Source organism: Brienomyrus brachyistius, chromosome 23, assembly GCF_023856365.1.
Source record: "Brienomyrus brachyistius isolate T26 chromosome 23, BBRACH_0.4, whole genome shotgun sequence".
Lineage (NCBI taxonomy): Eukaryota > Metazoa > Chordata > Actinopteri > Osteoglossiformes > Mormyridae > Brienomyrus > Brienomyrus brachyistius.
The window spans coordinates 21,301,606-21,317,051 of NC_064555.1; the positions used below are offsets into that span (position 1 = coordinate 21,301,606).

Sequence of the window (15,446 nt, forward strand, 5' to 3'; positions counted from 1 at the left end):
GATGTCCCTAGCAGCCAGACTGGTCATGAAACATTAGTGAGCAGATCCCATCACTTGGAAGGTAGGTGGACATAACACAAGACAAGCAGTACAGTCCACAACCTTTATTAAGGCATACAGCAGCTATGGGACCACATGCACCCAGAGTGCTCATCACCATTTGCCAGTTTGTGGTCTGTGTCCGTCTTTCATGGTCAGCGTCACTTCCCCACTGGATACCAAGACTACGGTACGGCGGGAGTCCTTGGGTGCAACAGCATCCCTACCTGAAATGCAAGGTGGGAGGAGTCAGACATGTACAGCTATTCTGAAGCTAAGCCAGCCTGGAGCTCACCTTTTCTGAAGCACCTCTGCTCACAGCTATCAGTGGCTGAGGGGACACACACAGCTGTGCTACAGTGGAAGAACACCTGCAGAGACCACAGCATGGCTTGCATTAGCCCAGATTCACAAACAGGCCAACAGCCTTCGCTTGCTGCTCCAGTACCTGTCCCTGCAGATGCTTGGAGGTGGAGTCCACAAATGCAAACATCTGCACAATGAACCGCTTGTAGTGGGCTGGGAAGGGAAGCCCAGATGAGCCATCCACAGGAACCAAGGTGGTCAGGTACTTGTCACCTGGGTTGGGGCACCTGCATGCACAGCCATTGTTAGGTAGGGATACCACCAGGACCAATAACCAAGTTCCCCCAGCTTCCCAGTTACCCAGCTTCCAGGAGGCTCCACTGAGGCAGGCTCAGAGGGTCAGGGGTAGGTGTTGCCCAGCAGCTGTCCAGAAGCAGGACAAGGTTGGGGTCCATCCTATTCAGGAGGCGAACCTCCACATACACAGGCTGCCGCAGCCACTTGGTAACAGGGTAGTCACTGTCCTGGTAGTAGGAAGTATATGCAACAGCTCCTGCATAGATCCGCAAGGGAACATCAGCCACATACCTACTGGCACAGTAGCAGGTCACCATCCAGCTGTACCATACCTTCATCACACCCTTTAGTGAGGCACTGCCCATTTGCCAGCCTCAGTTCTACCCGGAGAGGCCCTGGAACCACCATTGGAAGTGGCATATCTGCTGCTACAGGTTGGTACTCAGCCACTAGGGAGACAACCTCAGTGCCCCAGTACCTACAGCGGAAGAGCAGCCTGCCAGGCAACACCAGGCCATCAGATACAGAGCAGCCAAGTAGGGCTACAGAGCCAAAGACCGCACTCACGCGTAGAGGGAGTCCCTTGTGATGGAACCCAGGGGCCCTACACCAACTTCATACGTGGAGGACATCCTGTTCTCATACACTATATAGTCACCATCCACCTAGGTAGAGAACCACAGGTAAGCCAAATCCCCCCCCCCCCACACCACATCCTGCGTGAGGAAGCAACAACCCACCTTCACCACAGTGCCACAGGCAGTCACTGGGAAGGTGAATATGCCAAAGGAAGCAGTAGTGGCAACAGGGCTGCAAGGGGCAGCGTTCCCTCCCAGCATGGAAATACTAGTCACATCCAGCTGGGGCACGGTGGAATCCTTGGCCACCACAACCACAAACTGGCCATCTCTGGTGCACTGCACAGTCACTGGGGAGAAGCATGACTAGTCAATACCCACATTCATTGAGAAGTATCACACATTGTACAGCACCACAGCCTCACCTGCATTCCCATAGTAACACTGCTGGCCATCAAAACAGCAGTTTATGGCTGCACAAGCATCCTTGCCAATGGCAGGAGCTCCACAGGGAACTTTCTCATACACCTGGCATTTATCATAAGCAGCAGCAGCAGTAGCACCCTTAACAGCTGGCTGCTGTGCAAAAGACACGGCAAAAGCAACGAGCAAGACGCTAGCTCGAGCCCAAAATCGCCGAAAACACCGCGAATCTGCCATGATGAGAGCGTGTGAAGGAATGAATAACAAGCTGAATCAGTTCCTTAAATACCGCCTTGCCCGAATGTGCGTTAGAGTTCAGTAATCGGCTTAATAGGTAAACCGCACGAGGTTGCTCGGAACCGGATTGAATGCTACTCGACTTAGTACCACCGAAAATGTTTTACATCGTAGCATATAGGTGTGGCATATAAACTTGTTTGGACTGTTCAGGTAATTGCATTTTCATTTTATCAGCAGTGCAATCTCAACTTTCAGTCCTTGCTACTAATTACACTAACATTTACACCACATCTCTTGGTTAGGCGTTTTTGTTTGCTTACGAAATCCTTATGAATGGACAGCAAAAAAGGAGATTTGGATTCATTGTTAAACACAATACAGTCAGATCTCGGATATTCGCGAGGAGTTTAAACCCCAAGTATGACCCCAGTCCTGCTCCCAAAACACTTTAACTTCAGTTAAAAGTTAGCGTGATACATTAACTTTAAAAAATGTTTGATGTAAAAATAGAGTACAGTATCGCCTAATGGATATTTGTCACACTAGCACATTTACAGTACAGTATACTAATGTCACCCCTACTAATTTACAGAACACGGCATCGGCTACCGTTTTCTTTTGCATTCACATTAAAGTAAAATGAGTTAACGAACCATTTCAGTATTTATAGCAAATGCCTCTCTAGAGGGCAACCCTTGACGTATTTGCTACGTACGTAAACATTAGCACCTTTCAAGAAATGTATAATTTTTGTGTGTTGAATTTACGTTAACGTGTACTTACTATTACAAAATAGTAAATGAACTATTTTCTAATATTTAGGTAACGATTAGCGTCACAAAGGGAATAAACTTTGCGAATGACATTCGCATCTTGTAAATGTACAGTACAATATATCCATTAAAAGGAATATATATTTTTAATTCTACAGTAAGTTTTCATTTAGGTGTTTTTACTTTAAAACGTCGCCCTCTATTTAATTCGTCGGTATTTGTCAGTAATTATGTATCCTCATTTTGACGAGTAAATTTGACAACAAACACCAAGTAGTATTAACTATAGCACTGCACGACCTGACACGAGAAAGTACATTTTATTTGAATAATGGGAGTGAACCTGGAACCTTGTAGTGCTCAGTAAGTGACGTCTGGGGATAGTTTGCGCGGTGTCTTAGCAGAGACACATCTAAAGACACCTTGATGAGGAAATCCACCGACGGAGAACGACAGAGGTAACCTGTCTTCATACATTCCTGTCGTCTCGTCGTCAAAAGTCAGTGTTTGATTACTTAGTACTTAACGTTAGCCTCTGTTAGCAAGTCATGCCGACTCTTGCTGCTCTGTGCCGCACCACTGATTTTTCACCGCTACTTTTTGCTAACCTGCCTCTCTTGCCTTGGCAGCTTTTTTAGATCAACGTGAATGTTCCTGGCTGATAGTTATCTGCAGTGGTTCGACTGTTTTGCATAGATAGAATGTTCTTGGCTTGAGTATTTTAAGTGGGGCTAGTGTTATGAGGGGAGGGTACAGTATATACGGTGCTTAGCTTAAACTCAAGTACTGTGCTGCAATTCTGGCGCGCGCTGGGCCGTTTTAAATTCTATTATAAATAATGTATATTTATGGAAATACTGCATATTTTTATTCATCTGTCGTAGGTGCCACTCATCACAATTTCAACATGCACAAATTACAACAGTAATAGGCTCAAAGTAATTAATCAGAGGACATCACACCGAATTCAGAAGTTTTTTAATGTTTTTATTTTTTTTAAATATCTTAACTAGTATCCAAAAGTCAAATTTTGTTATTCAAAATGGCCTTAAGTTTTAAAGGCATCTTCATTCTTCTTTGCAACGTATATGGTGCATAGCAAGAGTATGTATACTATGTATTCTATACATGTATTTAGCCTCAAGAGACCGTATATGTAATCTTAATCAATTAAACATACTTTATTAATATTAACCTTTGCTCACACTTAATGAAGTGTCAGCTCAATTATGCATAAGACCATGCTACTTTGAAAATGTACTTAAGTAAATATGCTATTTGTTTTCGTCCATTTGCATCTTTCAGATTAATATGAGAATTCACATTTAGAACTGATTAGATGTTGACTCGGTTTGTCTCTGTAGCCTTGATGTCTAAAATTCTCTTTTGCTGATATGATTATGATCATGTATGTAGTATAGCCGTATTTAGCAATATTTTGGTTGCGTCTTACCACGTTAACTGCTAACGCAGTCAAATGCACCATGCTTGTCTTCACCACAACACAGACTGAATACGTTGTGGCTGCTGTGGGAGTGGGACAGTCAAACATTACATTAAATCAAACTGCTAAAGGAGAAGGAAGAGGAGAACCTGTCGGCTTGTTTATGTGCCGTTTTTCATGTTGCATAAAACATGCTATACTTGTTATTATAATCATGTTCTCCCAAACTGGATTTTATGTTGGGTGTTAATACTTAAGAAAACAATGAAAAAAATTCTCTGTATAATTCACAGATTACCGAAGGACGTTGATTCAACACCTTTGTCTCAGCAGCTCACCCAAGGTAAGATCAAATCTGCACCTTTATAGGTTTAACTGGACATAGACGTCTCTCGTACAATAACATGAGAGATCTTGAAATTTTTACACATAGAGTTTATTTTCCAGGTGCCAAAACACGAGATGGAATCGAAAAATATGTAGCTTTGAATCAGATAAAAGGTTAGGATTGTTAAAATAGCTACTTAGATCTTCTGATAAGGTGATGTTGGCCATGCCGAGGTCTAGACTGAAGCACAGAGGCGACCAGACTTCAAAAATTTATTTTTGTATAGCGCATTATCACAACATTACATCGTCTCAAAGCGCTTTACAGCATCCTCACCCAAAGCCCCCAGTGAGTAAGCCATAGGCGACAGTGGCAAGGAAAAACTCCCTAGAAGGAAGAAACCTTGGGAGGGACCAGACTCAAAGGGGGAGCCCATCCTCCAGGGGCCGGCAGGGATAGTCAAATAGAGAGATGGTTAAGTGCCAGAGGTGGGCCAAGTCACATTGTCCCAATCATAAGATTTGGGAAATAACTGGAGAGCAAGGAAGATGACAAGCCAATGCCGATGCCGAGTCTTCTTCCAATCGCCAGGCAACCAGAGGTAAGGCAGCGGGTCATACATGGAAGATCAGAACGGCGAGCTGGATGCAGGGACGTCACTGGTGGTGGCGACGTCACATGTGGCCGGGTGTGCTGGATATATTGATAGATTGAGGTCTCCAGGCATCACCCCCCAGGAGGAGTAGGGGAAATAAAATGTACAATTAGGCAAAGTAGAGGAGGTTATCGGCAGTGCTAAAAGCTAGGTGAGTGCAATATGAAGTGCAATCTGCAAGCTCCGGCAGATATGGCTATGGCAGCATCAGTAGGAGGGAGAGGCAAGTGGGAATGCAGGCATGGGGAGTCCCTGACATGTCAGCACTCCAATTCCACAAGGGGGTGTGAAGCTAGAGTGACAGCACTGACAGTCCAGTTTATCCAAAGCCAATGGCACTGATCCCTACCCAGCTCTACACCTCACACTGCAGGTCTGACTGGGAGTGAGGAGTTAGCTAGAGCTAGAACTAGTGTCCCTATACGCTAAACTAAACAGGTGTGTTTTTAGTCTAGACTTGAATATTGAGAGTGAACCTGAAACCCGCACATCCGGTGGAAGACCATTCCACAGCTGAGGAGCTCTGTAGGAGAAAGCTCTGCAGCCTGCCGTAGTTCTTTCTACCCTGGGCACTAACAGATATCCCATGGCTTGAGAGCGAAGCATGCGTGGAGGGTTGTATGTGGTCAGCAGATCACTAAGGTATTCTGGTGCAAGGCCATTTAGTGCTTTATAAGTTAATATAACGTATAATAAAACATTTCCTTTATAACGTGGAAAGAGTATGTAACAGTGCATGTCTGGCATCGTATTACCTGGTTGTGCGGTGATGGCAGAGTCACATTCTAGGCTGTCCTTTAACTTTAAATGCATTAATTAAGTGTTTCATCTCATAAAACAGCAGTATTTAATGTCCCTTGTAGAAGGAATGCCTTGAATTTTGTCTGCCATTATAACTTCTAGAGGGGGGATATTTTGATGAATCAGAGATATGACATTTTGCTATTAAAGGTACCCAAATGAACATACTGTAAACTTATTTAAATAGTGTATATTTAGTAAATGGTGAGTAAATGTAAATGTGTTGTGGCAACCCGTCAGGCTTTTAATAGATTACAAGGTTCTGGCCTTAACATATTGAAACTGATTATAGAACGGGCTAAACTCCATCATAGCTGAAACTCAGGATTTATGAAAAATCAACATATTAGTTGTAAGAGAAAACCCAGATTTGTGTTATGCAGACACAGTGGAAAGCACAGGAATCATGGTTATAGTGATCAACCGCTCTTATGGATCAAAGAGCTTGAGACAATAACCGTACGAATACCAATTCATTTATAGTAATCTAGTCAGCTGATTCATTTAGTGTTTTTTTTGAACATATGGAAAAAAAATTTGAACTAGTTTTTGAAATTTACTTCAATGCCCTAACTTAGCTTTTTAGCTACCTGAGGCTAATGCTGTGACCTAGTTATCTGCACTCACTGCTAGTTTGTGTACAGGAACACTGCAGCCAACTCCATGCAATAGCATACTGTATGGGCAGGCTTTTCACAGGCTACATGCCCTTACGATAGGGCAGAGGGATATCAGCTAGCACATTTAATTATATCTGCTTTAGTGCCTCATGTCAATTAGAGGCATGTGACACTCAGCGAATGCTCCACTTGGACGTCCCTAGCAGCCAGACTGGTCATGAAGCATTAGTGAGCAGGTCCCATCACTTGGAGGGTAGGTGGACATAACACAAGACAAGCAGTACAGTCCACAACCTTTATTAAGGCATACAGCAGCTATGGGACCACATGCACCCAGAGTGCTCATCACCATTTGCCAGTTTGTGGTCTGTGTCCATCTTTCGTGGTCAGCGTCACTTCCCCACTGGATACCAAGACTACGGTACGGCGGGAGTCCTTGGGTGCAACAGCATCCCTACCTGAAATGCAAGGTGGGAGGAGTCAGACATGTACAGCTATTCTGAAGCCAAGCCAGCCTGGAGCTCACCTTTCCTGAAGCACCTCTGCTCACAGCTATCAGTGGCTGAGGGGACACACACAGCTGTGCCACAGTGGAAGAACACCTGCAGAGACCACAGCATGGCTTGCATTAGCCCAGATTTACACACAGGCCAACAGCCTTCACTTGCTGCTCCAGTACCTGTCCCTGCAGATGCTTGGAGGTGGAGTCCACAAATGCAAACATCTGCACAATGAACCGCTTGTAGTGGGCTGGGAAGGGAAGCCCAGATGAGCCATCCACAGGAACCAAGGTGGTCAGGTACTTGTCACCTGGGTTGGGGCACCTGCATGCACAGCCATTGTTAGGTAGGGATACCACCAGGACCAATAACCAAGTTCCCCCAGCTTCAGTTACCCAGCTTCCAGGAGGCTCCACTGAGGCAGGCTCAGAGGGTCAGGGGTAGGTGTTGCCCAGCAGCTGTCCAGAAGCAGGACAAGGTTGGGGTCCATCCTATTCAGGAGGCGAACCTCCACATACACAGGCTGCCGCAGCCACTTGGTAACAGGGTAGTCACTGTCCTGGTAGTAGGAAGTGTATGCAACAGCTCCTGCATAGATCCACAAGGGAACATCAGCCACATACCTACTGGCACAGTAGCAGGTGACCATCCAGCTGTACCGTACCTTCATCACACCCTTTAGTGAGGCACTGCCCATTTGCCAGCCTCAGTTCTACCCGAAGAGGCCCTGGAACCACCATTGGAAATGGCATATCTGCCGCTACAGGTTGGTACTCAGCCACCAGGGAGACAACCTCAGTGCCCCAGTACCTACAGCGGAAGAGCAGCCTGCCAGGCAACACCAGGCCATCATATACAGAGCAGCCAAGTAGGGCTACAGAGCCAAAGACCGCACTCACTCATAGAGGGAGTCCCTTGTGATGGAACCCAGGGGCCCTACTCCAACTTCATACATGGAGGACATCCTGTTCTCATACACTATATAGTCACCATCCACCTAGGTAGAGATCCACAGGTAAGCCAAATCCCCCCCCACACCATATCCTGCTTGTGAGGAAGCAACAACCCACCTTCACCACAGTGCCACAGGCAGTCACTGGGAAGGTGAATATGGCAAAGGAAGCAGTAGTGGCAACAGGGCTGCAAGGGGCAGCATTCCCTCCCAGCATGGAAATACTGGTCACATCCAGCTGGGGCACGGTGGAATCCTTGGCCACCACAACCACAAACTGGCCATCTCTGGTGCACTGCACAGTCACTGGGGAGAAGCATGACTAGTCAATACCCACATTCATTGAGAAGTATCACACATTGCACAGCACCACAGCCTCACCTGCATTCCCATAGTAACACTGCTGGCCATCAAAACAGCAGTTTATGGCTGCACAAGCATCCTTGCCAATGGCAGGAGCTCCACAGGGAACTTTCTCATACACCTGGCATTTATCATAAGCAGCAGCAGTAGCACCCTTAACAGCTGGCTGCTGTGCAAAAGACACGGCAAAAGCAACGAGCAAGACGCTAGCTCGAGCCCAAAATCGCCGAAAACACCGCGAATCTGCCATGATGAGAGCGTGTGAAGGAATGAATAACAAGCTGAATCAGTTCCTTAAATACCGCCTTGCCCGAATGTGCGTTAGAGTTCAGTAATCGGCTTAATAGGTAAACCGCACGAGGTTGCTCGGTACTAATTTACAGAACACGGCATCGGCTACCGTTTTCTTTTGCATTCACGTTAAAGTAAAATGAGTTAACGAACCATTTCAGTATTTATAGCAAATGCGTCTCTAGAGGGAAACCCTGGACGCATTTGCTACGTACGTAAACATTAGCACCTTTCAAGAAATGTATAATTTTTGTGTGTTGAATTTACGTTAACGTGTACTTACTATTACAAAATAGTAAATGAACTATTTTCTAATATTTAGGTAACGATTAGCGTCACAAAGGGAATAAACTTTGCGAATGATATTCGCATCTTGTAAATGTACAGTACAGTATATACATTAAAAGGAACGTTTCCACACTGAAAAAAAATGACTTATTGGCCCTGTAATTAATACTTTGTGTTTCTAATTTAATATATTTTAAAATTCTACAGTAAGTTTTCATTTAGATGCTTTTACTTTAAAACGTCGCCCTCTATTTAATTCGTCGGTATTTGTCAGTAATTATGTATCCTCATTTTGACGAGTAAATTTGACAACAAACACCAAGTAGTATTAACTATAGCACTGCACGACCTGACACGAGAAAGTACATTTTATTTGAATAATGGGAGTGAACCTGGAACCTTGTACTGCTCAGTAAGTGACGTCAGGGGATAGTTTGCGCGGTGTCTTAGCAGAGACACATCTAAAGACACCTTGATGAGGAAATCCACCGACGGAGAGCGACAGAGGTAACCTGTCTTCATACATTCCTGTCGTCTCGTCGTCAAAAGTAAGGGCTTGATTACTTAGTACTTAACGTTAGCCTGCTAGCAAGTCATGCTGACTCTTGCTGCTCTGTGCCGCACCACTGATAAACTATAAATGAAAATAAAACGTTTCCTTTATAACGTGGAAAGAGTATGTAACAGTGCATGTCTGGCATCGTATTAACTGGTTGTGCGGTGATGGCATAGTCACATTCTAGGCTGTCCTTTAACTTTAAATGCATTAATTAAGAGTTTCATCTCATAAAACAGCAGTATTTAATGTCCCTTGTAGAAAGAATGCCTTGAATTTTGTCTGCCATTATAACTTCTAGAGGGGGGATATTTTGATGAATCAGAGATATGACATTTTCTTGCTATTACCTCCTGACTACCATCAGTTCAATTTTGTCCTGTCTAGAGGACATTTGTAAACTTGAATATCTCCCATATCCTGCATGCTACCTAATTAACTCCTGTTGTGCTTTAAAGAGGACATTCAGGACTTTTAAATGATACCAGATTTATAGGGGTGGGGCTTTGGGAACTTCCTCTTCCTCCTTTAAGAAAATGGCATCTATCACCACCAGGACATTTTATGGAAAGAAGAAAAGTAAGTGCTTAATCTTTTTTATTGATAAAATTTTATCTTGAAATGTTGTTGTTTTATTTTACATGAATCTCTAAAAAACACTTTAATTTTCTAATGTAATAGATGAATGTTTTCCATGATAAGTGAGCATTTATAAAATGTCCTCCTTAGTGGACAGTTGTAATTATTACCAAAATTTTGATTATCGTAAGCAGGAAGGGAGTCACTTTCAGAGGCAGAGAGAATTTTGCTGCAAATTGTTGGTGAAAACTCAGCTATTGAGTTGTCAGATGAGGAAAAGTGAGGAAAGGGTGTTTGAGTCTTCCAAGAGCACAAAAACTGTCCATTGACGAGCAAATGATTCCATTTACTGGCCGCTGCCCAGTTCGCCAGTATTTTCCGGGCAAACCATACCCAACTGGATTGAAGGTGTTTGTCTTGGCCACGCCAAATGGCGTGGTCTTAGATTTTGTTGTGTACCAAGGCAAGACCACCTTCCCAATCACAGCAGGACAGGGCATCGGAGCACAAGCTGTTCTTCATTTGACTGAGTCCATTCCCAGAGGAACCCACTTGTTCTTTGACCGGTACTTTACAACCATCGACCTTTTGAACACCCTGATGGAGAAGGGGCTGACAGGAACTGGAACTCTGATGAAGAACAGAATTCCAAAGGAGTGCAACATTATAGGGGACCAGGCCATCAAAAAGAAAGGAAGAGGGACATCTGAGATGGTGGTCAGACGAAGCCCTCCTGAACTTGCTATCATTAAGTGGTTTGACAATAAGCCAGTGGTCATAGCATCCTCTGCCTATGGCATTAAGCCTCAAGACACATGCAATAGATGGTCTAAGAAGGACAAAAGGTATGTTCAGGTGTCAAGACCACTGGCAGTGGCTGAGTACAACAGCAACATGGGTGTGGTAGACATGGCCGACCAAATGCTAAGTTTCTACAGGATGGCCACTCGCACTCGGAAGTGGACGGTGCGTGTAAGTTTGCACTTTTTTGATTTGGCAATCACCAATGCATGGCTTCAGTACAGGAATGATTGCCAGCTTCAAGGGAAGAAACCACTGAAGTTTCTTGAATTCAAATTGCTACTTGGTGAGCAGCTGATTACCCATGGTCAAGCTGGAATCTCTAGTGAGAGTGAAGATGACTACACTCCCCCACGTCAAAAGTGGAAACCTCAGCCGAATGCATCCCTGAGACGCTATGGAGCCATCCATCTTCCAGAAATGGTGGATGAAGCACATGCATCCAGGTGTCACAGATCTGCATGTAACAGCAAAACATACATGATGTGCAGTAAGTGTAAGATCTTTCTCTGTGTTTCAAAGAAGGGGAACTGCTTCTTGAAATATCATACCCCATCAACAAGAAATACATAAAAGTTCCAAAATACAAACACCACACTAACAATGATGGGTTAGTTCCAGTCAAAGTTCATACTGATTCTTGATATTTTCTTTGTAATTTCCTTGTGTTCATGGTTCGTTTTCAGATATAACTTCCGTTGTCCAGTGTGGTGGACACAACATATTGTGAAAATAAAACTTAAAAAAAAAAACTTGTCAGTATGCTCATTGACTTTCAAACAATTGGAAAAAGGAAAAAGTCATTTGAAAATATTTTTTTCCTGGTAGTCAGGAGGTATCCAAATGGTGAACATACTGTAAACTTATTTAAATAATATAGTGTATATTTAGTAAATGGTGAGTAAATGTAAATGTGTTGTGGATAAAGTGTGTCAGGCTTTTAATAGATTACAAGGTTCTGGCCTTAGCATATTCAAACTGATTATAGAACGGGCTAAACTCCGTCATAGCTGAAACTCAGGATTTATGAAAAATCAACAGAAAACGCAGATTTACTGCGTTATGCAGATACAGTGGAAAGCACTTACAGGAATCATGGTTATAGTGATCAACCGCTCTTATGGATCAAAAAGCTTGAGACCATTCCTGTACAAATACCAATTCATTTATAGTAATCATGTAGTCAGGTGACGTTCATTTTGTGTTTTTAAACATATGGAAAAAAAAACTAGCTTTGAAATTTACTTCGATAGCCCCAACTTTGCTTTTTCGCTACCTGAGGCTAATGCTGTGAGCACAGAAGATGGGGGGGAAAGTCTCTCACTGACGGACTCAGCTTATGAACCCCCAAGAATGAGCCACCCAGATTGAGCACGAAACTAAAATGTGCTTTGAGACGCTGAAAATTAAACTGGATATTTGTTTAGTACTTCATAGCATATTTGAAGTACACAATTGAGTAATTTGTACAGCTTTGTAATTTTAAAAGCATTTGAAACAGCTGTACTGCATTTTTAAGAGAAACACTATTTTAAACTCCGAATATAAACTGGAGGATGTCCTGGCTAACACCTTAAGTATTGCATTTCAAAGCAGATGAGGTACATTTTGCATAGTTTGTGAATACCCTAAAGATTTGACAGATCCATAGACTTGAGAACTCCTTGATCTTGGAGACATTTACTGCAGTAATAATTCAGATGATCTGGAAATATTTGACTAAATCAGCAAGATTTCCCCCCCAATTCTCCAAGAGTGAGAAGCAACACTTTCCTGAATGTTGTGCATGGCAATTTCCCTTTGTAAACCCAAGTCACCGGACATAGTTATCTGCACTCACTGCTAGTTTGTGTACAGGAACACTGAAGCCAACTCCATGCAACAGCATACTGTATGGGCAGGCTTTTCACAGGCTACATGCCCTTACGCTAGGGCAGAGGGATATCAGCTAGCACATTTAATTACATCTGCTTTAGTGCCTCATGTCAATTAGAGGCATGTGACATTCAGCGAATGCTCCACTTGGATGTCCCTAGCAGCCAGACTGGTCATGAAGCATTAGTGAGCAGATCCCATCACTTGGAGGGTAGGTGGACATAACACAAGACAAGCAGTACAGTCCACAACCTTTATTAAGGCATACAGCAGCTATGGGACCACATGCACCCAGAGTGCTCATCACCATTTGCCAGTTTGTGGTCTGTGTCCGTCTTTCGTGGTCAGCGTCACTTCCCCACTGGATACCAAGACTACGGTACGGCGGGAGTCCTTGGGTGCAGCAGCATCCCTACCTGAAATGCAAGGTGGGAGGAGTCAGACATGTACAGCTATTCTGAAGCTAAGCCAGCCTGGAGCTCACCTTTTCTGAAGCACCTCTGCTCACAGCTATCAGTGGCTGAGGGGACACACACAGCTGTGCTACAGTGGAAGAACACCTGCAGAGACCACAGCATGGCTTGCATTAGCCCAGATTCACAAACAGGCCAACAGCCTTCGCTTGCTGCTCCAGTACCTGTCCCTGCAGATGCTTGGAGGTGGAGTCCACAAATGCAAACATCTGCACAATGAACCGCTTGTAGTGGGCTGGGAAGGGAAGCCCAGATGAGCCATCCACAGGAACCAAGGTGGTCAGGTACTTGTCACCTGGGTTGGGGCACCTGCATGCACAGCCATTGTTAGGTAGGGATACCACCAGGACCAATAACCAAGTTCCCCCAGCTTCCCAGTTACCCAGCTTCCAGGAGGCTCCACTGAGGCAGGCTCAGAGGGTCAGGGGTAGGTGTTGCCCAGCAGCTGTCCAGAAGCAGGACAAGGTTGGGGTCCATCCTATTCAGGAGGCGAACCTCCACATACACAGGCTGCCGCAGCCACTTGGTAACAGGGTAGTCACTGTCCTGGTAGTAGGAAGTATATGCAACAGCTCCTGCATAGATCCGCAAGGGAACATCAGCCACATACCTACTGGCACAGTAGCAGGTCACCATCCAGCTGTACCATACCTTCATCACACCCTTTAGTGAGGCACTGCCCATTTGCCAGCCTCAGTTCTACCCGGAGAGGCCCTGGAACCACCATTGGAAGTGGCATATCTGCTGCTACAGGTTGGTACTCAGCCACTAGGGAGACAACCTCAGTGCCCCAGTACCTACAGCGGAAGAGCAGCCTGCCAGGCAACACCAGGCCATCAGATACAGAGCAGCCAAGTAGGGCTACAGAGCCAAAGACCGCACTCACGCGTAGAGGGAGTCCCTTGTGATGGAACCCAGGGGCCCTACACCAACTTCATACGTGGAGGACATCCTGTTCTCATACACTATATAGTCACCATCCACCTAGGTAGAGAACCACAGGTAAGCCAAATCCCCCCCCCCCCACACCACATCCTGCGTGAGGAAGCAACAACCCACCTTCACCACAGTGCCACAGGCAGTCACTGGGAAGGTGAATATGCCAAAGGAAGCAGTAGTGGCAACAGGGCTGCAAGGGGCAGCGTTCCCTCCCAGCATGGAAATACTAGTCACATCCAGCTGGGGCACGGTGGAATCCTTGGCCACCACAACCACAAACTGGCCATCTCTGGTGCACTGCACAGTCACTGGGGAGAAGCATGACTAGTCAATACCCACATTCATTGAGAAGTATCACACATTGTACAGCACCACAGCCTCACCTGCATTCCCATAGTAACACTGCTGGCCATCAAAACAGCAGTTTATGGCTGCACAAGCATCCTTGCCAATGGCAGGAGCTCCACAGGGAACTTTCTCATACACCTGGCATTTATCATAAGCAGCAGCAGCAGCAGTAGCACCCTTAACAGCTGGCTGCTGTGCAAAAGACACGGCAAAAGCAACGAGCAAGACGCTAGCTCGAGCCCAAAATCGCCGAAAACACCGCGAATCTGCCATGATGAGAGCGTGTGAAGGAATGAATAACAAGCTGAATCAGTTCCTTAAATACCGCCTTGCCCGAATGTGCGTTAGAGTTCAGTAATCGGCTTAATAGGTAAACCGCACGAGGTTGCTCGGAACCGGATTGAATGCTACTCGACTTAGTACCACCGAAAATGTTTTACATCGTAGCATATAGGTGTGGCATATAAACTTGTTTGGACTGTTCAGGTAATTGCATTTTCATTTTATCAGCAGTGCAATCTCAACTTTCAGTCCTTGCTACTAATTACACTAACATTTACACCACATCTCTTGGTTAGGCGTTTTTGTTTGCTTACGAAATCCTTATGAATGGACAGCAAAAAAGGAGATTTGGATTCATTGTTAAACACAATACAGTCAGATCTCGGATATTCGCGAGGAGTTTAAACCCCAAGTATGACCCCAGTCCTGCTCCCAAAACACTTTAACTTCAGTTAAAAGTTAGCGTGATACATTAACTTTAAAAAATGTTTGATGTAAAAATAGAGTACAGTATCGCCTAATGGATATTTGTCACACTAGCACATTTACAGTACAGTATACTAATGTCACCCCTACTAATTTACAGAACACGGCATCGGCTACCGTTTTCTTTTGCATTCACATTAAAGTAAAATGAGTTAACGAACCATTTCAGTATTTATAGCAAATGCCTCTCTAGAGGGCAACCCTTGACG

General features: G+C 44.7%; 3 protein-coding genes across 5 annotated transcripts in view; 1 reads left to right on the plus strand and 2 right to left on the minus strand.

The window, feature by feature from the left end:
* Nucleotides 1–89: 89 nt before the first annotated feature.
* LOC125719232 (zona pellucida sperm-binding protein 4-like) lies at nucleotides 90–14,777 on the minus strand. 3 transcript variants are annotated; one of them, XM_048993820.1, is made up of 8 exons: nucleotides 14,505–14,777; nucleotides 1,383–1,570; nucleotides 1,210–1,307; nucleotides 975–1,138; nucleotides 706–898; nucleotides 488–632; nucleotides 335–410; nucleotides 90–266 (listed from the first exon to the last, which is right to left on the minus strand). In XM_048993820.1, exons 1-8 carry the CDS (start codon nucleotides 14,740–14,742, stop codon nucleotides 154–156), a joined length of 1,215 nt encoding a protein of 404 aa, XP_048849777.1. In that variant the 5' UTR covers nucleotides 14,743–14,777; the 3' UTR covers nucleotides 90–153. The 3 variants fall into 3 exon arrangements, with proteins under 3 accessions (XP_048849777.1, XP_048849779.1, XP_048849778.1); XM_048993822.1 differs by lacking the exon at nucleotides 14,505–14,777 and adding an exon at nucleotides 1,646–1,916; XM_048993821.1 differs by lacking the exons at nucleotides 90–266; nucleotides 335–410; nucleotides 488–632; ... (2 more) ...; nucleotides 1,210–1,307; nucleotides 1,383–1,570 and adding exons at nucleotides 12,949–13,125; nucleotides 13,194–13,269; nucleotides 13,347–13,491; ... (2 more) ...; nucleotides 14,069–14,166; nucleotides 14,242–14,429 and having other exon boundaries at nucleotides 14,505–14,776.
* ago2 (argonaute RISC catalytic component 2) overlaps nucleotides 2,887–15,446 on the plus strand; it is a 44,061-nt gene continuing 31,501 nt past the window's right edge. The window contains exon 1 of the mRNA XM_048993814.1: nucleotides 2,887–3,114. Within this exon, the coding sequence (XP_048849771.1) occupies nucleotides 3,083–3,114 (32 nt within the window). The 5' untranslated portion in view covers nucleotides 2,887–3,082. The remainder of the gene's footprint in view (nucleotides 3,115–15,446) is intronic.
* LOC125719234 (zona pellucida sperm-binding protein 4-like) lies at nucleotides 6,786–8,606 on the minus strand. Its single transcript, XM_048993825.1, has 8 exons — nucleotides 8,338–8,606; nucleotides 8,075–8,262; nucleotides 7,904–8,001; nucleotides 7,669–7,832; nucleotides 7,400–7,592; nucleotides 7,184–7,328; nucleotides 7,031–7,106; nucleotides 6,786–6,962 (listed from the first exon to the last, which is right to left on the minus strand). Exons 1-8 carry the CDS (start codon nucleotides 8,567–8,569, stop codon nucleotides 6,850–6,852), a joined length of 1,209 nt encoding a protein of 402 aa, XP_048849782.1. The 5' UTR covers nucleotides 8,570–8,606; the 3' UTR covers nucleotides 6,786–6,849.

Excerpts from the sequence above, each read along its gene's own strand:
- LOC125719234 (XM_048993825.1), bottom strand. The coding sequence starts at position 8,569 with ATGGCAGATTCGCGGTGTTTTCGGCGATTTTGGGCTCGAGCTAGCGTC. Across the intron at positions 8,263-8,337 it reads GTGTTACTATGGGAATGCAG|TGACTGTGCAGTGCACCAGA; the intron begins GTGAGGCTGTGG and ends GCTTCTCCCCAG. Across the intron at positions 8,002-8,074 it reads CCTGTGGCACTGTGGTGAAG|GTGGATGGTGACTATATAGT; the intron begins GTGGGTTGTTGC and ends ATCTCTACCTAG.
- LOC125719232 (XM_048993820.1), bottom strand. The coding sequence starts at position 14,742 with ATGGCAGATTCGCGGTGTTTTCGGCGATTTTGGGCTCGAGCTAGCGTC. Across the intron at positions 633-705 it reads TGGAGCCTCCTGGAAGCTGG|GTGCCCCAACCCAGGTGACA; the intron begins GTAACTGGGAAG and ends CTGTGCATGCAG. Across the intron at positions 411-487 it reads CCAAGCATCTGCAGGGACAG|GTGTTCTTCCACTGTAGCAC; the intron begins GTACTGGAGCAG and ends TGGTCTCTGCAG.